The sequence below is a fragment of the Python bivittatus genome, unplaced genomic scaffold, assembly GCF_059951505.1.
Source record: "Python bivittatus isolate LINGU-HERP-01145 unplaced genomic scaffold, Pbiv_v1 ctg000840_np1212, whole genome shotgun sequence".
NCBI lineage: Eukaryota > Metazoa > Chordata > Lepidosauria > Squamata > Pythonidae > Python > Python bivittatus.
Window position 1 is genome coordinate 10,217,490 of NW_028277113.1, and position 24,784 is coordinate 10,242,273.

General features: G+C 37.7%; 1 protein-coding gene across 1 annotated transcript in view; it reads left to right on the top strand.

The window, feature by feature from the left end:
- Window positions 1-24,784, top strand: part of PHLPP1 (PH domain and leucine rich repeat protein phosphatase 1) — a 162,464-nt gene that overhangs the window by 116,169 nt on the left and 21,511 nt on the right. Inside the window, exons 7-12 of the mRNA XM_088130885.1 lie at window positions 1,900-2,102; window positions 5,109-5,169; window positions 8,136-8,231; window positions 10,936-11,091; window positions 22,494-22,694; window positions 24,403-24,565. Coding sequence (XP_087987011.1) covers window positions 1,900-2,102; window positions 5,109-5,169; window positions 8,136-8,231; window positions 10,936-11,091; window positions 22,494-22,694; window positions 24,403-24,565 — 880 coding nt within the window. The remainder of the gene's footprint in view (window positions 1-1,899; window positions 2,103-5,108; window positions 5,170-8,135; window positions 8,232-10,935; window positions 11,092-22,493; window positions 22,695-24,402; window positions 24,566-24,784) is intronic.

The following is a 24,784-nucleotide window of genomic DNA, read 5'->3' on the forward strand; positions in this document are numbered from 1 at the left end:
AATTACCTTGTTTCTTTATTCAAATGGTGAAGTTTTCAGCTGACTTCTGCCACAACAATTCATAGCTTTGTGGCAAGATAATTGCTTGCTGTTATTAAATGGCCTGTAATTTCAATTGAAAAATGTATTAATCAACCAGAAATATTTAGTTTTCTCACTCAAATGCTACCAACTTCTTCTGTTGGATATTAATTCACCGGGGTTCTTTTCTTTTGACGACAGATTGCTCATGATGAATTGGTTCTGTGGGAACTCTCATCATTAGCCAAAGCTATGGAATGCCTTAACTTTTCTCAATCTTTGATTTCCAAATGGGTTTAGAAAGTCCTTTAGCCTACCCATTCTGTCCTCTGGCTAGGAATGATTGGAAAGGTTGTTGAAAACTTTGGAAAAGATGAGGAAAGGGAAGGCTAATGTAGCTTGTTGTTAAAATATTATTTCATATTATTGTTAAAACATAACTATTACATAGCTCCTTATTAGCTTCTAAATGTCTTGTGTGGAAACTGTAGAGAAACAGCAGCTCAGAACTTGGCAAACTTTTCAGGACATGGATAACAGTCCAGAAAGTTCTCCCCTATCCATATTTGTGTAAGATCTCAAATCCATTGTATTATTCTAATTCAATTTTGAGAGGCTGCATACAACATTTGAGGACAGTGTTGAACTTGAAATAATTATGTAATTTGGGGCTATATTAATTTGCTCAAAACTCAAAAAGTAAGATTGGACTGCATCATTTTATTTCCGCAATTTTTGCTGAAGAGCTACAATTTGTATTTTTGGTTGTAGGTATAACCTGCTTCTTAAAGCACAGTTAATTCCTTTTTGCTACTGGATATTGGTTCCATGAAAAAGACATGTGCTGCATTTTAAGGAACAATAATGCAATATTTTTTAATATTATACAATTTTTCAGTTTTTCAGAGCTTCCTTTGCATCTCAAAGCAGTGTTCTGATTAGGCAATTTAGAGTAATCTATCTTGTCAGCTTAGCACTGAGAATTAAAATTCAGAGAAATTTCAGTTTGCTGGCTTTCAGTAGATCACTTTTATTTCTGCAAAAAGTCACCAAGTTCTCTTTGCTTGTTTGTTTGGGGTTCAGTATGAACTGGTTTGAGGCAAAACCTGTCTTACTTTTTCAGCAGTGAGATTTGGATCACTGTATTGTCACTATATACATATAATCACATAATGCTTTGGCAATGGTGGAAAATCTGAATAGTTGAAGAGCCTCACGTTATTCATTCTCTTTACACCCTATGCCACCTTTTACACCAAAGGAACTTAGAATGGTATTTTAAATTCTGTACACGTTGGCATTTTCCAATGAAATTCCTAAATTTGATGTGTGTCAGCATTCCTTTGTGAACATGGATAATCCCTATTGAATTATCAAAACTTTGTTAATGAGTTTTCAAGTGTCAGTAATGTTTACCAAATATTAATTCTATACATCATCATATTGTTAAGATAAGTTAGAAAGCCATTACTTTACTATAGTCTTTAAAAATTATTATGGCAAAAATGATCAACACAAAAAAGGCAGCCAGCTAATTTATGCCCCAGTGAAATGAGCAAGAGTGAATTTGCCTTGGAACATTAAAGTGAGCAACGATAAACAATGACAGTGGATAATTGGGGGGGGGCATCTGACTTGTACATTATTAAAACTAAGTGGGTATTGAATATGGAATAAGGAGGAATTCTCATAAATCAATGCAAACTTTTCAGAAAAATGGAAGCATAACGAGAAAAACGGGAGTTTATCTTTTTTGGCTAAGGACACTATGGAACTGATAAATCAAAACCCAAATTTTGTTTTCCAGCCTCCTAAAAAAATAAGTTCAATATAACTGATCCCAGCTCTCTCCCCCCCCCCCCCCCATTTCTGTGCTAGGTTAAATGTGATTAGACGGTTGACTGGAGATGAGAGTGACTTCCTACATCATGTGACCCAGCTTGATCTTCGAGATAATAAACTAGGGGAGCTAGATGCAACCATCTTCAATAATGTTGAAATACTACACTGTGAAAGAAACCAGCTGGTAACCCTCAAAATCAGTGGATATTTGCTTAAAGCTCTCTATGCCACTTCAAATGGTATGTTCACTTTGAAGATAGTTCAAATAAGAATTGATATTCCTAGCCTTTTCTTCCTGCACTGGACTTGTGTGCTATATTAAGTTATGGATGAATCCAGTTCTTAACAATCTGGCTTTACATAAAACATTTAGCAGCAGAATTTTGGAGGCTTGTAGGGTGGAAATGCTGTTTAGAGTCTTGTAAGGTGGAAATGAATAATGATCCTTGGAATTTAAATGCAAATTTTAAACCTCCCAGAGTGTCTCACGTATAAATAAAAATATTCTTTGTGAGATAAAATTGAGTGACTGGCCTGGAAAGTTGTGTGGATTTCATAACATTCCATAGAAGAACATTATTCTAATCCAAAGATTTGGCTCACTTAAGTTGAGAGAAAACACTATCGCTTCTTCCTCATTAGAGGAAGTTTCATTTATATTAATACTATAGGTTCATGTTGCTAGACCCTTTATGGGATGTTTTCTCAGGCTCTCCATTTCCACTTTCTTGTTCTCTTTTTCCCCTTTCTGAAAGTAATCTGTTTTTTTTCATCAGTCAATTCTGCTTCTTTGAAAGGGGAAGGAGAAGTAGAATCTGCCTCTGCTGCAAGTAGCCACTAAACCAGCATCTATCTCCACAATACTTTTTCCCATGGAGAAGCTTAGCAACATGTACAGAGATCTTTCTCAAGCTGGCAGTATACTCTGATAAGAGGCCCCTATCGCTCAGCAGAAGCCAAGGGGGAACTTCTGGATTTCTACACTTTGAGTTGATTTGAAACAGCCTCAATGTTTTATCTTCCTTTTATCTCCCTGTTAACAGAAAACTAGTTCTCTGTACCCTTTGTCCCGTGCATCATCATCCTTTAGTCCAGGTTGACCTCAGATTCATCTTGGAATCTCCACTGTTAGCCACTGTTCCATTGTTGACAATTTATCTCTGATATTCAGAATGATTGGGAGCAAGTCAGTAGCTGACTTGGCTTATGAGTACAGTGACTATATTTTCTTGGGAAAAATAAAGGACAAACCTGAAAAAGGGGAAAGTCTGAAGGAGTTCATAAGGATAAAAAAAATTAATTGTTTATGTTTATAATTTTGCTTTACAAAGGAAAATTCAACAGCAAAACCAAGAAACACTTTACAAAAAAGGATATTCTAATAAAAATATCTAAAATCAAATAGTATATGTAAATTTATTTTAAAAAGATAATTCAGTTTCCGTATTTTTCACATGAATGTGAAAGACTATGCATTAGGTGGTCCCATTTATACAGTAAAAGTTAAATGACCAAAATAAAGGACAAAAGTGAGTTTTTGAAAAATAAATAAAAGACTGTCCTTTATAATAAAGGGCATATGGTCACTGTACTTATGAGTGACGGTGCTGAGAAGCTGATTCAGAACAATGTTACATGCTTGTCTTTTGAATAAAATTTCAATTCCTTTCTTTTTTTGCTAAAAAGACTGCAGCTGGAAAAGACACTAAATTTACTTTGAATTGAAGATTGGGCTGAACATGTTATATCCTGAAAATAAAAACAGTTTCTCCACTGCTTGTATAAATTACACACACTTCTGTTTTGCATAATATTGCTACTAGTGGGTGGGGGGAAAGACCTCAGTCAAATCTTGAAGGCCTCTTTGGCTGAAATAGGCAGCTGAGCTGGGCAGCAATAGTTCTCATTTCTCCTGCCATCTTCCACTTCCCTAAGTATCAGTCTAGGGGTGAGTCCTAGTTTCATGACCTATGTTGTGATTGATTCATTGCCTATCTTCCCCTGACTGATTCTTTTTAAAAACCCCTGATTTAAGACCACCTGCATGCATCTTCATATGCATAACATGCAATTGAGTGGTGGGGCAGATTGCAAAATGAGTAGTAGCAAAAATCAAGCTTTTTGAAATAATCACTTTTATGGTATCTCGATGAATGGATGAGCTGCAGCTGTGGAATATAATTATAGATTAGCGTATAAAAATTGTTGCAGCTACTAGTCATGGTAAAGGCTTAACATGGGGTCAAGAGGACATTTCAATAGATTGCATGTCTAGAAGTAAAACACAGTATATTGTAATGTACAGTAGATTCTTTTTTAGAGGATGGCCTTGGGGAAATAATCAAGTGAGAGATCATTGATTTATCCAGAGGACTAATTCTCACCAAGGAGATGGATTTGTGCCTGGGTAGTATCGCAGAAGCAGACGCTGCAAATGGAGTTGTATGATTGAATGTGCCTCCATTTCACAAAGAAAACACACACTTGCAAAGCATAGAGAGCTATATGTTCAGAGAAGGAGTTAGCTGAAAATCAAGGGCTACATAACATCAGAATACCACCCTATTTTCTTTCTGCCTGTCTGCAGTGCCCCCCCTCCGCCCAATATTTCTGCCTAGTGACCACTAGGAGAAGGATTGCTTGTTCTTGCCCAAGATTTGACTTCAAAAAGAAAGCTTTTTAAAATTTAGCCAAAGGTGTTTTGGTGTCCTCACCCTGATTAAACTTACTGAAGCTAATTTTATGTGTGAAAAGGTTTTCTTTCTATCTTTGCTATACCAGACCTCACCTGCATTGTGAAGTGATAAAACCATAACACAGTTTTCCTTACTGATGGGAAATAGATCATTGAGCTATTGGGGAGAAAAATATTTCATGGACTCTCAAAAAACACTGTATGGATTACAGTAGTGAAAACAAACTATAGTTGACAAAATAAAGGATGAACACCTTTCTTTACAACACAGCTATATCTTATATAAGCTAAGGGCAAATAGGAGAGAATCCCGTCTATGTCAGTAAATCTCTTTAGAGTCTTATTAAAATGTTCTTTATTTTTTACTGGATTCACTATTTGTTGTTTAACTGTTCGGTTGCTTCTGCCGTGACCTGGTGGACATCATTTGGTCATCCATGCTATGATTTGTATATTGTTTCAATGAACCTGGGCAATATGAGGTGGTGTATTTTTAGTAGTTTAATATTAGATTTATCTTTGCAATATATTATTTGTCTTTCTTTTCCAGAACTTGTTCACCTTGATGTGTATCCAGTTCCAAATTATCTAACTTACATGGATGTTTCTAGGTAAGCATAATATCTTTGAAAGATACTGGTTTTGAATGTGGTATTACTGAAAGCATTGAGAAGAGACTGGAACACTTTAAGACTAATAAAGAGATTTCTTTGATTGAAGAGGTTGCATGAGTTTGCTTGGGGACCCCTGTCCCATAGTTCAATATTGTGTGTTACTTATTTGGTCAGTCATATTTATTTGCTTAGAAACAGTGATCATCACAAATGTTCCTGCATAAACTTGAGGAGTGACTTGTAACATAGTTAATATCAACACATTGAATCCTCTTTTCTGTAATGCTTTTACTTCTAATTTGTTGAGCTGCTAAGCAAACACCACAGCTTTGCATGCAATATCCATATTACCTCATAAATAATAGATTTTCTTCTTACTGTTCAGAGTAGAAACTATCTTAATAATTTGGACCTCAGGGTTAAAGCCCCAAGGTTAAGAAGGAGAGTAGATATGATTACTAATCTTCTTCACTTAGTCTAGCAATTTTTCTTTCAGAGGAAGTTTTGGGTATCTTGGGGGGGGGGGAGGATCCACTACCAGAAACAGAAGCTTTTGCAGATGCCTTCTGCTAAAATAGTACAGGGCACAGCAGTCTTTTCAGGCTATAGGCATCAAAAGTAAATGCTTGAAGCCATGGGAGATGCAAGTTGTGTAATTTCATATGAAATTGCCAATTTTTCTAAATTGTGTTGTATTTAGTTCTGGAGTTTTATTGGTTCCATTTAGGGATATTGCAAACCCTCCCCTGCTAATCTTTGATGTAAGAGCTTATTAGGTGAAAGAAGAACCTCACTCCCCCATCTCCCAGGTCTGATAGTTGGACACAGGTAGTCCTTGCTTAACGTTCATCCATTCAGCGACGGTTTGAAATTACGATGGCACTGAACAAAGGGATTTACAACCGGTCCTCAGAGTTCTGTCCATTGCAGTGCCCCTGCCATCTCATGAACAAAATTTGGGTCCACCTGGGCCCACCTGCATTTATGACCACCTTTTGGCCATCCGCCTACCTGCTGCTGCCAGCTGCCCCCACACCAGTCCTGCTTGCCGCTGCCGCACTGCGCACCACTACTGTACTGGCCAGGGCCTTCTTTGTGACGCCTTTTGTGCTGGTGCCACTGGGGCCTCTCTCACACCCCAGCCAGGGCCTCCATTCACACCAGGGCCTTCTTTCGTGAAAGAAGGACCCGGCTAGAAAGGTCCTTCTTTTGCACTGGTGCAGCTGGGGCCTTCTTTCACACCTGCCTTCCAAACTCTCGCAAGAAGGCCGCACAGGATTTGGACAAGGGGTGGGTGCGGCCTCAAGAAGAAGGCCTGGCATGGCCAGTAGTTGCCTCATGAAGGGCCAGGCTGGGTGCACCTCGTCAGCAGTGGCAGGAAGAAGACAGTGGAGGTCAGCTGCGGCCAGCAAGGCCGGCAGGGCCAGCAGGGTCAGCGAGCGCAGGGCAGCAAGGCTGGCAGAGCAGCGGAGTGCAAGGCAACCAAAAGGGCAGAGATGGGGGGGCAAGGTAGGAGGATGGTGGTAGTTGAAGAGGAGGCAGTCCCTTACCTTACCAAGGCTCAGGACTGGGAGGGACCAAGCCAGGAGTGGCTTGGATCGGGGTGGGACTGTGGCTAATGACTGGTGGGATTTGGTTAACGACAGCTGCCAGGACTGATGTTGCTAAGTGATGCGGTCACATGACATCGCACTTTACAACTGCATCGCTTAGTGGTGGAAATTCCGGTCCCAATGCCAGTGTAACTCAAGAACTACCTGTAATAGGGAGAGATGTCAACATGTGACATATATACAGCTGCTTCCTCAGCCTACCTAAAATGAGCCTGGGATGTTTCTAAGCCTACATTATGTTCCTGTGGCTTACTACTACTTTCTGAACCTCAGTGAATTTTATGTCTGCTTCTGACTGAAACAAGAGAACAAGTGGGAATAAGAGATTTTTTAAATAGCTACTGAATGAGAAAATGTGAATGTGTCCATATTGCACACAATGTTTTATCCGTTAGTTTGGCTTTGGAATGTTTCACTTCATATATCTCTTCACTAAAGATTCCTCCTCCATGTAAATTGGCACTCATTCTTGAAGTCCTATGGATGATTTTTGTGGGTTAACACATAATATTATGTGGTTAGGTTGATTAGTTCCAGATTCAAGATTTTAAGGGTTATTCAGTACACTGCTTGGTAATCTGTGTTTGCCATTTTGTAAGCATTCTGCCTGTAGCTCCAGTCAATCCCCACTGCCTAATGCTATGTATTGTAGCTGTTAAGTAATGGCAGAAAAGGTGCATGGCTGTGCAGTAATGAGTATTATATATTGTTGTCGTTGCTATTTTCATAGTGTGAATTTTAGGCCTCCCTTAGGCATGAAAGCCAGCTGGGTGACTTTGGGCCCGTCACTCTCTCTCAGTCTACCCCGCCTCACCAGGTTGTTGTTGTGGGGAAACAGGAGGCAGGAGGATTAGGTATCTTCGCTGCCTTGAGTTGACCAAAATATATTTTAAAAGGCAGAATAAAAATATAACAACAACAGCAACAACAATATAGTTGGAGATACTATTGTGAAATATGTTTGTTGTCACCTTCGTCACCTGAAGAGGCACATACCGTGTTCTGTTGCTACTTGCAAACATACCGTGTCTCTGCAGTGCTCAAGATTACTGTTGATCACTGTTGGGTTCTGTCCCCACATTGGTGTCTGGATTACACTAATACCTGATTAGGTCAACCTGATGGTGATTATATTTTAAGGGTGATTCAGTATACTGCATGATAATCTGTGTTTGCCATTTTGTAAGCATTCTCCATGTAGCTGCAGTCAGTCCAAGCCGCCTAATGCTACGTACTGTTGCTGACAAGACGTCCAACATTTTTTTATATGTTAAACCATGTGTGCTAAAAGTGTGTTAATATCCCCTAATAGCACTGACATCATTTTTCATTTGACTTCTTTTTGTGCAGAAACCACCTGGAGAGCCTTCCAGAGTGGGTTTGTGATAGCCGAAAGTTAGAAGTACTGGATCTGGGCCACAATCACATACGTGAACTTCCTGCTCGGTGAGTCCTACAGACACCTTTAAAACAACCAGAAACAGGATGCACAGTATGAAATTATTTGCACTGAGTCAGTGTCTGGCTTGTTTAGTGACAGAAATGTGTATGTGTGGTTTTGTTTCTTCTTTTGTTTCATGTTTTCTTCCTGGAGTGTCATTGAACCACAACCTTTTTCTTTATGCAGACATAAACAAAGCAATCTTCCAGGTTTCCAGGCAGAAGTTCTAAAAAAGGTCATCCATCTTTCCCAAACCTCAGGTCTTCACCTTTTAAATATTGCAATAGTTTTTTCTCAGCATCTGAAAAACCTATTGCAATTCTTTTCATAGACATGCCAGGACTCAAAAGGTGTCAATAGAGGAATCCAGACTGGGATGGCAGAATCAGAGTTTCTGCTTCAGAAAATAATCTGTAGTTGTGTTTAACAAATGGACAATGAGATGAAGAGTTTGGGAGCAGAAAATTGCAATAAAGCCAGCTGGTCACTGCCCAGTAGATTCTGTTCCAAAGTGATTAGCTCACGAAGATACTTAAAAATAGATACAACTTCAGAAACCTTGTATTTAATTTCTGTAGGCCTAATATTGTTTTAAACTTTGTAGAGTGTAGATTGCAAGAGCCTATGAATGTATTCTGTTAGGTTTCCAGTGTTCCAGGCAGATGTCTTTTCCACCGCCTGCTGCTACCGTATCCTTTTAATTCACAAATTAAATCTCGGCTCTTCTGCATGCAGAGTTGATGCTTTGCTACTGAGCTGAAGTCCTTTGGCAATTACTCAATGTAACATGCAGGGATATAGGAGACAAATCAAACTTCTTGGGTTGTATCATGATCATTTATTTCAGTCTCTGCCTTGCAAGGTTAAATTCAGTACATCCCCACCTGTAATAAATTATGTGATAGTCTTCCTTCCTGCTTCTCACAACAGTCTTAATTTTGAACGTTGTCTGGCGGAAGCCATCCATGACTTGACTTTGTATTATTAATAATACTGCTAATAAATAAGAAAGAAGGGTCAAGCATTTGGAAACAGGAGGTTTCAGTTCAGATGCTACCTAGTAACGCAGTGGAAGGAAAGCATGTAGGAGTTTATCTTTTTATAAAATTTCACACACACACACCCCCTCAAAAAAATTGAGAAGAGACAAATTAGCAAATGTCTTCATTTGGGCCATTTTTAGCAGTGAAACTTAGATTATTTACTTGTTAAAAAGAACTACATAGTGCAACCAATCTTTGTCCTGAGAGAATAACAGGCAGTATTGGCTCTCATGTAGATTATCCGATGATACCCACTGAGGAAAATTCAGCCTTTTCATTGATGTCTTTGGCAGAAAAATCTGGATAAGTGGTAGTTTGTACTTAATGATGAAGGATGGATTTAATTGGCAGGAGAGAAATGAGCCCAAAAAAGTAGTATAAATCTTTGCGGCCCCATTTTTTGCATTCAGCATTTAAAGGAGTAGAGAAGGCTTCTGCAGTGCTGAGTAACTTGTAAAATTGAGTGAAAAAAGGTCAGCGGTGCAGGATGAACATCTTCTGATTAAAATATACAGTTGCAGGAAAGACAAGGCAGGTGGCAGAAAAGAATAATATCTCCATCTCCCAAGTAGAAATTGGAGCTTAACAACTTAAATGCCAGTTTCATTGCGGCTTTCTTTTCCTAGGTATAAGTTTATTTCATTGGTTTTGCAGTAGCCACATGACCTAATACTGTCTCATATAAAACAGCACACTTTTGCTTCCCTTCCTCCTCAGAGAAATCATTTTATTTGGTGTATGCTTATATCTAAGTTCGGAATGATCTGAAACACTTCAGATGTTCAAATACTTATTTGCTATGTTCACACTTTTTTAGGAATATGCATGTGTTTTTCAGTGCATATCAATAAAATGATGGGCTAATTCAGTTCATATCAATAAATCATGCCCTGGATCTGCATGTTCTCCATCTTTTTCCTGATATTATTATGAAATGTTTTGAAATATCTTCAACTGGGGCAAATAAATCTTTGTTTTTATTATAGCAAATTAACAGCCAAGTGTGGTTTGTGATAATGGCATCATTTAAGACTTTTTCTGCCTGGTGCTCTCCAGATGTGCTGAACTCTTGTGTGGGGGTGCTAGGAGTTGTAGTCCAACACATCTGGAAATCACCAAGTTTGGAAAGGCTGGTTTAAATTCAGTACAGATCCAGTTTGGATGTGATGACAACCTGTGGTTAATTTGAATCAAGAAACAAGCACCATAAGGTTTTCCCCCTCTGAAATAACTGAAAAAAATCAATTGTATCATTTCTCCTGCCTTATTAGAATCAGCTAGTATAGAATTCATGACACAACTTTAGTAGATCTGAGTACATGGCACTAATTATGCTTGTATAGCCTGGCAAAATATACTTTTGATTTCAGGATACTGTTGAAAGTTCAGTGTGATTTCCTGAGAAAACACGGATGACCACTTAATCCTCTTTAGAAAATATCTGGGGGATATTTGCATTTTAAAAATTTCTCCACTGTGTGGAAAAGTACATTGATTCCACCTATTTATTTTAGTGAATAAATTCATTCTCACAGTGACTGGATTAGCTACTTCTGGACCCTATCTCATTTGCAGAATGCTATTGAGGTTTTTCTCAGCCTCTTTGAAGTAGACTTGCTTGAATTGGTGTTGCATGTTTTACTGCTTTTTGTATATCTGTTTTAAGGTTATTTTGCAATATCAGCTTGCGAAAATTACTTGCTGGACACAATCAGTTGGCAAGGCTACCAGAGAGGATTGAACGAACTCATGTGGAAGTCCTGGATGTGCAACATAACCTACTTGTGGAGCTGCCATCTAATTTGCTGCTAAAAGCTGACAGGTAATCCAAAAATCCATCAAGAGAACAAAAACTGGTAGTATTTGGACAAAACAGTATAAGCATGTTTTCCAAGTTGTGTAACTTCTGCTGTTAGCTGAGATGTACAGTGGGGCAAAAAAGTATTTAGTCAGCCACCAATTGTGCACGTTCTCCCACTTAAAAAGATGAGAGAGGCCTGTAATTTTCATCATAGGTATACCTCAACTATGAGAGACAAAATGGGGAAAAAAATCCAGAAAATCACATTGTCTGATTTTTAAAGAATTTATTTGCAAATCATGGTGGAAAATAAGTATTTGGTCAATATCAAAAGTTCATCTCAATACTTTGTTATATATCCTTTGTTGGCAATGACAGAGGTCAAACGTTTTCTGTAAGTCTTCACAAGGTTTTCACACACTGTTGCTGGTATTTTGGCCCATTCCTCCATGCAGATCTCCTCTAGAGCAGTGATGTTTTGGGGCTGTCGCTGGGCAACACGGACTTTCAACTCCCTCCAAAGGTTTTCCATGGGGTTGAGATCTGGAGACTGGCTAGGCCACTCCAGGACCTTGAAATGCTTCTTACGAAGCCACTCCTTCGTTGCCCGGGCGGTGTGTTTGGGATCATTGTCATGCTGAAAGACCCAGCCACGTTTCATCTTCAATGCCCTTGCTGATGGAAGGAGGTGTTCACTCAAAATCTCACGATACATGGCCCCATTCATTCTTTCCTTTACACGGATCAGTCGTCCTGGTCCCTTTGCAGAAAAACAGCCCCAAAGCATGATGTTTCCACCCCCATGCTTCACAGTAGGTATGGTGTTCTTTGGATGCAACTCAGCATTCTCTCTCCTCCAAACACGACAAGTTGAGTTTAGACCAAAACATTCTACTTTGGTTTCATCTGACCATATGACATTCTCCCAATCCTCTTCTGGATCATCCAAATGCTCTCTAGCAAACTTCAGACAGGCCCGGACATGTACTGGCTTAAGCAGGGGGACACGTTTGGCACTGCAGGATTTGAGTCCCTGGCGTCGTAGTGTGTTACTGATGGTAGCCTTTGTTACTTTGGTCCCAGCTCTCTGCAGGTCATTCACTAGGTCCCCCCATATGGTTCTGGGTTTTTTGCTCACCGTTCTTGTGATCATTTTGACCCCATGGGGTGAGATCTTGCATGGAGCCCCAGATCGAGGGAGATTATCAGTGGTCTTGTATGTCTTCCACTTTCTAATTATTGCTCCTACAGTTGATTTCTTCACACCAAGCTGCTTGCCTATTGCAGATTCAGTCTTCCCAGCCTGGTGCAGGTCTACAATTTTGTTTCTGGTGTCCTTCACCAGCTCTTTGGTCTTGGCCATAGTGGAATTTGGAGTGTGACTGTTTGAGGTTGTGGACAGGTGTCTTTTATACTGATAACAAGGTCAAACAGGTGCCATTACTACAGGTAACGAGTGGAGGACAGAGGAGCCTCTTAAAGAAGTAGTTACAGGTCTGTGAGAGCCAGACCTCTTGCTTGTTTGTAGGTGACCAAATACTTATTTTCCACCATGATTTGCAAATAAATTCTTTAAAAATCAGACAATGTGATTTTCTGGATTTTTTCCCCCATTTTGTCTCTCATAGTTGAGGTATACCTATGATGAAAATTACAGGCCTCTCTCATCTTTTTAAGTGGGAGAACTTGCACAATTGGTGGCTGACTAAATACTTTTTTGCCCTACTGTATTTTAATTTTAATTAAAAAACAAACAACACCCTGAAGTAAGTAACAAGCAGGCTGTACATTATTAATCCCCCAAAATATTTAGTTACAGAGAATGAAATAGTAAAAATTACCATCCCTTAAAGGTGTTGGTCTCTCATGTGCCTATACAAGTCACCGTTTGTGTGTTGTAACTCAGTGGCAGCAGGAACAGAACACCTACTCCCTCAGAGATACAGCGGATAGTCACTCTTCTCAAACTTGAGAAAGACCTCAAGTAGTAAGTCTCTTTGCCTTGGCTCATTCAGTTATAGCAGGGGAAGGTTAGCTCTTTACTATTCCTTTTAGTTCCTGAGTTTTTCCTTTCGGAGAGTCAGGATAAAATAACCTCTCCATCAGTGTATAATTTGTTTTATAGCAGTCTTTAGGAATTACTGGCTAAAGTAATTTCATTTCTTGAAAATTAGCAAAAACCTTCCAGGCCTTCATGCTCATCTTCTAGGACTCTTGTCTCAGAATGATCCTGGCTTATAATTTTCAAATAGTATAATGTTGAGTAGGGCAACAGAGCTAAAGAAGGGCATATTCATGTCTCACAGAGAGCCACAGCTGGGGCACTTCACTTCTGCTCTTAGAAAACCAACTGATTGTGGTGGTATTGAGGAGGTCTGGTGGTGTACTTCCTTTGCTATTCCATTCTGGTTCTTCTTTACTAGTCCTATTCTGTTTTTCCTCCATACTCACATTTTTTAGTCTCTCTGCCCATATTATTATATAACAAATCTGATGTTAAGGACTATTCATTTCTAAATAAATTTACAGAGTCTTCAAGTATTAGAGCATTTTAAAATTTCAGGCATTGTAAAATTGTTAGTTAAGTTGTAGACTGATTTGTTTTTTAATCATAGCCTTCCAAAATTATGGAATTGAAGAATTGAACAGTCTTTTCATTTGATGTTCAGTTTTTGTCAGTTTTTGAGCTCCCTGTTGAAAGAACAAATGTTCTGTCCTGTTTGTTCAAATTAAAATAAGTCTTTGTGCAGTTGAAGATTCTAAGTGGAAGAAATACCAGGGGTTTTTTTAATTTTAAAGCACATTCTTTCAAAATATTTCTTTTCACAACATTTGGGAGGGGACTAAAGTTAACTAAAATAAATTTTGCATGGATCTTATGGATTTATGCTTGAGATGGCATGATGGTGAGTTATAGCTAGGGGTGTTCAGAAGACCAGAATTGTTCCTGGTAGGGTTGACTTCAGTTTTTGTTACTTCTTGAAGAGCATCATTGGTGCCTATGTGGGAATATGCTATCTATCTCTTGAGCCATCCATTTGTAGAGCAGCTGGCTAAAATCTAGGTGATAAATGAAACGTTTTTTGTTTCACAGCCTGTTTGTTCTGTGACTGGGAGGGAGGATGTGGGAGAGAAGGGCAATATTTATGGCTTCCAAATGATTTTGCAGCCTGTCACAGTACAGACAGTACTCAAGGTGGCTTAAAATACAGTATCTTCCTTTGCTTGTGCAAATTTCCTAAAATTTTCATGCTTTCCAGGGTCTGTTCAGTTGTAGTCAGTGATGTTGCTTGTTTAGATTTCTTGTCTTTTTTCTTTTTAGTTTCTACATTTTGGAGTATCAGGATTTAAAAGAAAATATACATAAAACATATAATAATATTTTCAAACTCTACACATTTAACAGTAGTATATTATAGTCTCTGCTACCATCATTCTGAAACTCATGCTCAGCAAATCATCTTTGGGGTTGTTAATATTAGCAGTTCTCATTCAGTTCTCACTGAATGGACAAATATGCTGTCAGCATGTTTTCATTCAGCAAAGTGAAATATTTCTTACACATTTAGCAAAAAATCTCCATGTTAGGGTGATGGATATATCTCATGGGGATCTACAGGTAATCAGTTTGCTTATCTGAAGCAGATGGGGCTCTGAAAATAGAGAATTTCTCTATGGGTAAACGATGAGAAAAGTGTCTCACCTTCTTCACAGTTTACTATTACAACAGTTTTTCTTTTAAGAAACAAGGACTAGATTATTTCCATTCCCCTACTTTCATCTATTTATTCTTTAAATTGCTCCCACCCTTTTGACTTTCTATAATAGTTAAAAACCAAGCTGTTCACCCAGGCCTTGGGCCAAGATGGACACTGAGCCCTTTGGGGTTTGGAGTTCTGTCTTCTAGTCAGCTGTATTCTTTTTCTTTGATACATGTTGTTTTCTTTAAAAATTTTAAATTGTAAGTCACTGAAATTTGCTGTGGAATCAAGTGACCTTGAAATTGAATTAAGAAATACATGAAATAAAATAATATAAGCATTTTATTTCTCAAAGGATTTTTTGTTATTATTACTATTTTAGATCTAAAGATGTAGGGGCAGCGTCTTGTTTTGATTTTACTAGGGATTCATTTTACGGTAGGAGGTGTTCACATCACAGAAGCCTGTTTTTTATGCCCATTTGGGAATGGAAATTAGTGTTTTCATTTGCTAGATGGAAGGATTAAATCAGGAACTTCTGATTTAAGTAACTTCTTGTTACTATTTCTCCTCATAACCTCATACATTTCAGTCTCTCCCCTCTCCCAAAATGCTTTTGTTAAATAATAAATTGTCTCAGTGATTAAATGGTTTTTTTCAGAATGACTTCCTTGGGATGTGTAGAGCTAAGCTTTAGTTCTCTTGAATTCCTGGAGATATTATTATTTTTCATGGAACGGCTTTTACATATAAACGCACAGACATCCCCCCGCCCCAGTACATGTGGCTGTTCAGTCATGTGTCCATCCAGGGTGGAAGTAGGGGTGGAATTGAATTTAATAGGAGATTTTCTCACTATTTGGTGTAAGCATCCAGGTAGTTTATCTAAAACAACAACTGTTAATATTTTCTTCCTTTTCTCCAGTGGCAAATGAAAAAGTTAGTCTACAAATATTTTTCAATTTTAGCCAAGACACTATTTCCAATGTTAGTTGTTCCATGAGTACTTTTCTTAATTATTTGCTTCCAAGACTCTTTTTTTATATCAGATTCCCTTTAAAAAATCATTATATTATGAAATATTATAATTATTTTAGGCAACCCCCGTGCCTATGATATTCACAATTCTTGTTGTCTTGATAACTTAAAAATTCTGAATGTATAGCCAAGAACATCATTCGCTACTAAAAGACATCAGTGAGTTCACAGTCATGCTAACAATTCTGTTAATTCAGCCCCAAAGATGACAGTGGTAGGAAAAGGTCAAGTCATGTAACTTAATGCACTTAAGTTACATGACTTGACCGTAAGCAGCACAATGATTGCAACCAAACCTTATCTAAGGTGTCCATTATACACAAAACATATTTTTGTTGGTGTATCTCATTTTAAGATAATAGGAAATTAATTGCATATTATTTAAAGTGACTTTCCATTGTTTTTCAGGAGGAATGTTCATGCTAATTATTACATAGATCACACAAATAATTAATACCAATTTAATCATCTTTCTGCAAAAAAAAAATCCTTGAAAAACTTTTTAAAAGAGCTGTTTTAGAACTGAATTGATCCAGAGTAATAATGTTATGAACAGCCCAATTTACCCAAACCTCCCCCACATGTTTTGATGCTAAGCAGGAATTATCCCATAAAAATGGGCTTAAATAATAACTCTCAAATTGACCCAATGAGAAACTGAGTTCTGAAGTTCCTTAATCTAGTCAGGAGCTAAAACTAGAATGAATCCCCAGAGACAAGCCTGAAAAAGTAGAAAGCTAAACCCCCCTTCCTTGTAATTGTAATTTGCACAGTGAAAATGAAATTTGCACAATGAAAATCTCTTCAGGATGTCTTTGACAAAGATTTTTTTTCAATTCCCATTGAAAGTAATGTGATAAAATAAACGGGTAATTTTCTCAAAGTGTAAATCAACCTTGGAGTTAATCACATGTACTCAAATACTCTGTAAATTTACCCCCAAATATACAAATTAATTCTAGACTATCTGTCTAGATCCTTCATTTGCATCAAAATGAGGTAAGTTCAAATTTACCACCTGAAAAAAACTTCATGTAAACTGTTATATTTGTCTCCTGGTTGTGTTGATGAGTTTTCCAGCTGCTATGTGTTTTATTTATTTGTGTGTGTGTGTATTTTTTTTTTTTTTTACTTATTTTCATTTTCATATTGTGAGCCACCCAGAGCCATGTCCATGAGATGGGTGGCCACATAAATTGATTAAATAATAAAAAAAAATTAAAAATGCTAAGATAAAGTGGTAAAATATAATTTAAAGCCCCACTTCTTTTCCTTTTAAATATTATTATGATAACCAGATTCCCAAACTATTTTTTTTAGAGAAATGAGATTATTCCTAATCTGATATATCTCTAAAATAAATAATATTATCACTATTTAGTAAAATCTTACTCTTTGGCCCCTCACTGTAATTCCATTACTGTTTTGAGAATTTTAAATTATGCAAATTGTTCTAAAGGAGGAATTCTTAATCTGTAGTCTACTGACCCTTTACAGGTATGTGAATAGATTTCAGGGGGTCTGTGAACTTGGATGGGAAAAAAACTACAACTTTAATTTCACATAAATTACTATATTACATATTTATTATTTTTTAAAATTTTGATAACCATAGTAGAGTGCAAATGGGATCCATAAGTTTCATCAGATTCTCAAAGGGGTACACGCACAGAAGGATTAACAGAACATCACTGGCATATTCTGAGTTAGACATAAGTTTAACTAAGGAGAGGGTGAGAGCCAGTTTGGTGTATTGGTTAAGGCACTGGGCTAGAAACTGGGAGACCATGACTTCTAGTCCTGCCTTAGGCACAAAGCCAGACGGGTGACCTTGAGCCAATCACTCTCTCTTAACCTTAGGAAGAAGACAGTGGCCAACCACTTCCAAAAAACTTGCTAATAAAACTGCAGGGACTAGTCCAGGCAGTTGCCAGGAGTCAAGACTGACTTGAAGGCAGCAAAAAAATAAAAATAAAAAGAAGGCATGCAATAATCATTTGTAATTTAAGAGTTAAATAAATGATACAGACAAATCCAAAATATAACACTTCAGGGAAACCCAAATTGTCAAAATTATCCTCAGAAACTTTCAGGAAGCCATATCAAAGGCTTTCTCAGCATCCAAAGAAATTATAGCTGCTGGCTTTTGCTTCTTTTTAATTACAGCAAGAGTGTTGATTAAAAATCTCATACCATCAAGAAGCTTGATAAACCTGTATAAATCCAGTCTGAGCATGTAGATTTTGAAGACATGGCGCTGCACTAGATTTTGACCAGAACTGCCCACTTCGATTTTAAAGAACAACTGAAATTGGATAGCTTGTCTCATATGTCATTTCCTACTGATGTTTCCAAAATGGAACAGTTTTAAGCTGGTATGGTCTTCATAACTGGATCTGTGATAAAACCTCTGCTGTTCTAGCATCATTATATTCTCCAGTCTTTCAAGCTAGTGATGGGAATCAGTGGTGGAGCTTCTTCAGCAACCTCCTTCAGGACAAGGCACGTAATATGCCAAACTCCATTGGGGCCACAATTTACCAAGTTGAAAAAAACAAACAGTGGAATGTTTACACTGAACAAAATAGTTTTGGATTATGTCAGGAATAAGTATCTTATTTCTGTACCACTGAGATATTCTTTGCAAGGATACAGTCTGTGTGGAGAGTTGGTTGTGAATGGGAGTCTTCAGCTGTGATCTTATTTCGGCTGTGAACCTAACTGGGAGAACTTTGCTTACTTGCTATTTCCCAACATGGTTGTGAGAAAAAGGGAGAGCAGGTATATAAAACATATTGAGCATCTTAGAGAAAGGTTATGATTAAATGTCATGAATTCTCCATCCCCTGATTTACAAAGTAAGTCAAAGGGTCTTAGTAACATCATATCCCTCTAGCAGGAAGTGACATCATGGAAATAGTGAAAGTCCAACTTTGAAAACGTAAATGGTTCTTAATCAGGAAGTGAGAAACTCCAGAGAATGTTACTGCTGCATTGCAAAGAAAACAAAGATAGTGGATCTTTTTTTTTTTTAAGATGATTGTTACAGAATAAACCCACAAGCATCTGAGCAAAATAAACTCCAACTGATGAAAGCTGTCTTCACAAAATATAGAATTCCTTATAGAAGACTGTCTCTGGTAGCCTGTGAACTTGAAATATTCTCACTGCAAGTGAGGTGTTGTTGGACAATATGTGTTATGTAGAATATGTAATATGTAAAGTAGAATATGAAAACATGAACAAATCAGTGAGTTTAAGGCTCTTGCATTTTGCATCTTTTATCTGCCTACTATATAACTAGAAAATATTAGGAAATATATTCATTTCCATCTAGGCCTAACAATGGCTTGTCATGGTGTATAGATTGCTAACTGTTAGCTGAACTTTGGTTGGTTTCAAACACACTAACTTTAAACTATAGTGAAGCTGTCTTATCTAAAATCAACTAGTATTAACTAAAATTCAAAGTTTAGATGATATGGCAAGATATGATTAAGGAAGGCTGGCAACGGAAGCATCTGAACACTTAATCAGAGGGCAGATATAAGTGGATGAGTCCATGCTTCACAGAAGGCTGTTCCTATTCATCCATACCACACTACACTATGGATTAGCATGGCATATCTACACTGCCATATGTGGAAAATCCAGACAGGTGCAGAAGAGCGGATGCTTAATTCTTTTTTCTTCCTTTGCTTCATTCCTGGTTAATATTGCCTATTCTTTCCCAAGCCACTTTTACTCCAAAAGTGTGTTTGGTGAGTCATACCTGCCTCTGAAACATACCCCCTGAGATTCGGATGGCCCCAACCCTGCTGGTCTTCCATAAGGCCTTGAAGACCTGGCTGTTCCCCGGACATCAGGCCAGGGTGTTGGATGAGTCCATCTGTAGTGATTTGAAATGGAATTGATCATGAGTTGAGTTCAGTTACATTGTTTTCTTTTGTGATGTTTTTATCTTGTTAGCCTTGTTTCCAGTTTTTAATCCTATGTTAGCTGATCAGGGTCACAATATATGATTTGGGCACCCATATAAATTTATTACAACAAATAAATAATTTTCCCAGTGAGGTTAACTGTATGGGCAGGAGGGAAGGGACCAGGGAAATGAGTAGGATGTTCCTCTCTCCCCCACTAGCTTTCCATTTTAGATTGCATTCCAGTCCCCTCCCCATCTCTCTCCAAAGAATGAATGGGTTACAAAAGCTATGCCCAATTCTTTTGTCTATCAAGATGTCTACTGGTGAAGATATCTTTCTATATAGAGCCTAATGCTTCCTGACTCAAGAACATGAAAATTGCTGCTTTCAAAAATACATCACTTTAACTACACAGTGTTTTTCTATTCAACTTTTTTAAGACTAAACATAAAAATCTTGAGATAGCCTTCCAAGTGTATGTGGAAGCTAACATATAAACAATATGAATGCATTATAGGTCTATATGCATAATGTTATTTCCTGCTTTTAGAACTTTTTGAAGAATTTGTTTTTCTGTAAACTCTTAAGCATGTGATTGCAGCTATGACAGCTGAGAATTCTAAAAGTTAAAGCAAAGCACCACTCAGGTTCTTAGAACTCAAGCAGAACTGGCTGTTTACTAGATGCACTTACTTTTTTTCTCAATAAAATTATTTGCGTCTGTTGAAACCATGTATGTACCCTGTTTCTGTTTATCAGGCCCCTCAAACAGATGAATAATTGGCAATAATAATGCATGTCAATCAGCCAGTTAAAAGAAAATGAAAAAACCAGACAATGCTACTAAATTAGTTTTTTAAAACCAGGCAGAATAGAACTGTTTTGGCTGCCCTTTTAAAGCAAAGCATCACATTACTAACATTCCCAGGAGGAGAATCAGTTGAATCTGTAGAGAAGGCCTTGTTTTATATGTCCATTAATCGACACTCTTTTGATAGTAAGGCATGCAATAAAGCTATTGCAGCCTTACTATCAAAAGCTTCTATTCCTCCTTTTATTTTTGTGGATGGGAGATGAACAGATTTTTATTAATTCATAACCCACTCCGCCAGAGCCAAACCTGCATGAGCTCAATGCGTACTGAACTATTGGCCAACTTGAGAACAGCAAGGGTGAACACCAGCTGAGGCTGGGTTTTCTTTGCATGTTCCAGATTTGCAAAAGACAGAAATCCCCATGACTATGAACGTTTTGCAAGAAGGAGCCTCTGATAAAGGTAGCAAAGAAGTTGAGCAATTTAAAACAAACGTCCAGGTATAGTGCAACCAAACCATTGCAAAGGTCATTGAAAATGTATACTTAAAATAAAGTTATACTTTTTATAAAACTAGTTCTGGGTATTTGTGACTTTTAGGGAAAAAGCATCTGGTAATGGACCAGGAACTTGTGAATGCTACAACCCTGCCTTGTGAATGTTACAATTTCTGGTTGGGGATGAGATAATTAAACATTTCTAGAATCATCAAATAGGGAAAGGGTAATGTAGTATTACTGTATGTGCAATCTTCCAATGCGGAATTCATGCTGTTTTCTACAATATCTACACTAAAAATATTTCTGTATGGAAAATTGTATGATACATGAAGATTCACCTGTACCTTTGAGATTTTCTAGACCGTCAACTTTCCATTTCCCAAACATTTGCAAAACACATTTAAATAAATTCAAAACACTTATCTTTACCCTGTGCTTATATTCATAGTCATGGGGATTTCTGTATTTTGCAACTCTGGAACTTGCAAAGAAAACCCAACCTCAGCTGGTGTTCACCCTTGCTGTTCTGAAGTTAGCCAATAGTTCAGTACCCATTGAGCTCATGCAGGTTTGGCTCTGGCAGACTGGGTTATGAATTAATAAAAATCTGTTCATCTCCCATCCACAAAAATAAAAGAAGGAATACGTCTTCCATAGAAATAATAATCATTAAACTTGTATGCCACCTGACTCAATGACTCTGGGCAGCTTAGTCTGCTAGTTACAAACTAGATTAGAAGGGGAGAGGCAGAATGAAAATCAGTTTGCAAGCAACACATACAACCAGGGACCCAGACATTAAAAACTTGATGAACAATAAAATGAACAACCTTTTGGGGATGGGGGAATGCCTGATTTTATATGGAAATGAAATCTGAGAGCAAATGGGAAGAGGAGGTGGTGTGATAAGAAATCCCTCCCATAGAAAACAGGCTACAGAAGCACTGCAGTGGCTCCCTGTGTAATAGTGCTGGTCACAGCAGGTAGCAGACCTTGACTGGTTTTGAATAAACTAAGCAGGATTGGACTGGTTTAGTACTTGGATGGCAAACCACTAGGAAATTCCAGGGCTCTAGATTGCATTGCGAAGTTGAAAAACATCCTGGAAGAAGGCATTGGTAAACCACTAACTTCTTGCCAAGGAAATAACAGAGGGGGTGTCCATGAAGTCACTAGGAGTTGAGCTTGACTCAAGAAAGACTTAACATCCAATCTGAAAGGGAAAACCTGTGTTTTATTGTTTGGGAAAATGACAAGAGGAGCATTGCAAAATGCTGCTGCTTCATGAAAACTGCCAGTTGGTGGGATGTATTGCTGTAGTCCTGTATAATTTGGTGCTCAAGTCATCTGTAATTCTAGACTTGACTTATTTTGGCTTTGTGGTTGGTCATTTAAAAATAAACAAAACCAAATGTACATATTTTTTCTCTAATAATTGATTTTGCAGCTTAAGGTACTTGAATGCTTCTGCCAACAAACTGGAAATGTTACCTCCAGCCACTCTTTCAGAGGAGACCCACAGTATTTTACAAGAACTGTATTTGACCAACAATCACCTCACAGATAAAAGTGTGCCCTTGTTAACCGGTCATCCTCACCTGAAGATACTACATATGGCCTACAATCGCTTGCAGAGCTTTCCTGCAAGGTAAGAAAACATATAGTAGCCAGTAGCCGATTCTCCTGTTAATCAAATACATTTTGGTGTATTTATTTGGTTATTTATTTAAAGGAAGTTATTTATTTGATATTTCACTAAAAGGTATCTTCTTTTTGGGTAAATATGGTATTGACCCAATCCAGTTGAACTTGCTACCAGATGAGCAGCATGCTGGTGTCTCATGCTTCTTTCAAGAGGGACACATCAGTGACTCTGGTTTGGATGACATCCTAAACAAACCATGGATGCAGATGGCCATCATTTATAAGCCACGTGCACTTGTAGGAGGAGTCATATTGTAATAGTTCTGATGGATCATAACTTACCTTGTATTGAAATTGTCTTGCAGTGTACTTCAGAAGATCAAACTGAATTTAAATATTTGTATATTTATTATCAGAAATAGCAGTAGATTGGATATATAGGCTGCACTCAGTTTGAGCTTGTAGTATAAAATCAGTACTATAAAAATGTTTTGTCACTGGTAATCTACAATTTATACATTTGAAAAACATGTCTTTGGAAATTTAACATAATTTCAGGGTTTTATTAGGAGAAATCTCCTCTCATTTTTCACTCAGGAAGCCCTAGTTGTCAATTAGAGAAGGAAATTTAATCTTCCAGATTTCAGTTTAAATCACAAGGCGCATCTTCTGTTTTGGGTCAATGAATGGCCAGTTTTGTCCATTGGAAACTTCCTCTCATGGGCTACCTTAGAATCAGCATATCTGACATCTCTTAAATATTGGATGGCCTTGGAGTCCAATTTTAGAAGATGAGAAAATTAACCACAGGACAAAGGTTATGATTGCAAAAATGCTGATATCACAGGGATAGGAGAACTCTCATTCTCCATCAGTTACACAGTGAAGAACTTCCCTACGTATATTTTTGTTTAAGTATAACTTGTGTTTCCAGGAGTCTCACATGGAGGACTATTTAGATATATTGTCTGTAATACAATTATACAGTGGTATACGTTTACTCTTCCATTTTTTTCTTCTTAAAATAGGTAACTGACTGAAACATAAACAGATTCTCTAGCATGATATGAACATACACATTAAATTAATTGAATAGTCTAGTTATTAATATTCATATAAATGGCCCCTTTTTTCTTTTTTAGTCTTGCAAATAATATTTTTTAAATGTCATATGTATCTAGACATACCAGGCAATAGAGCAGACCTGTTCTCTGCTGTTCAAAAGGGCCACATTAGAACCTGCATGCAGAATTTGCAGGGAAACAGAACTTGATCAAAATCAGGAAAAAGCAATATTGCAGGAGACAGATTGGAGACATTGCTTTACAAGAATAAAGGTACATTCCCTTACTGAAACTAGTTCTGACTGACTGACTTTCTAAGTCCCTTTCAGTTCTAGGAATGCTAGAACCCCTGGCTGGAAATCATGAACCTTGAGACTACTAGTACTCTCATTTTGATATGAGTGAATGTAATTTGTCCAAAGAGGCATCCAAGAAAGGAAGAGATTAGATAAACAAATAGTGCCTTCCTTGTCTGCAGGGCTGTTACTAACGACCAGTAGGTTTGCTGCTAGTTTTCTGCAATGTGACAGACTAGTTTGTACAAGCCAAGTGTGGAAAGGCTCCAAGACACACTGGCCTTTAAAGTCGTTGTTCTAAGATAATACTTTGGTTCTATGCTCAAAACCGTTCTTTTGCCCTTTTGTGTAGTAAAATGGCCAAACTTGAAGAGTTGGAAGAAATCGATGTTAGCGGAAATAAGCTGAAGTCCATTCCAACGACTATCATGAACTGTCGCCGGATGCATACTGTGATTGCGCACTCCAATTGCATCGAAGTCTTTCCAGAAGTCATGCAACTTGGCGAGATCAAGGTAGGGTCTTTGTAAGAATGTATTCCTAAAGCTCCTTTTAGTTGCTTGGAAGTAATCCATAATGAAGATATACATTCAGAATGTTGAGATTACATATCTCAAAATCATGGTTGATTTCTCTTGGCAAGTTATGTGTATTTAAATGAAGTTGCATTGTGTTCATGTGCTATAGAAAATCCCATGTTCTCCATCCAAAGAGAAAGATGATTCCTGGAAGAA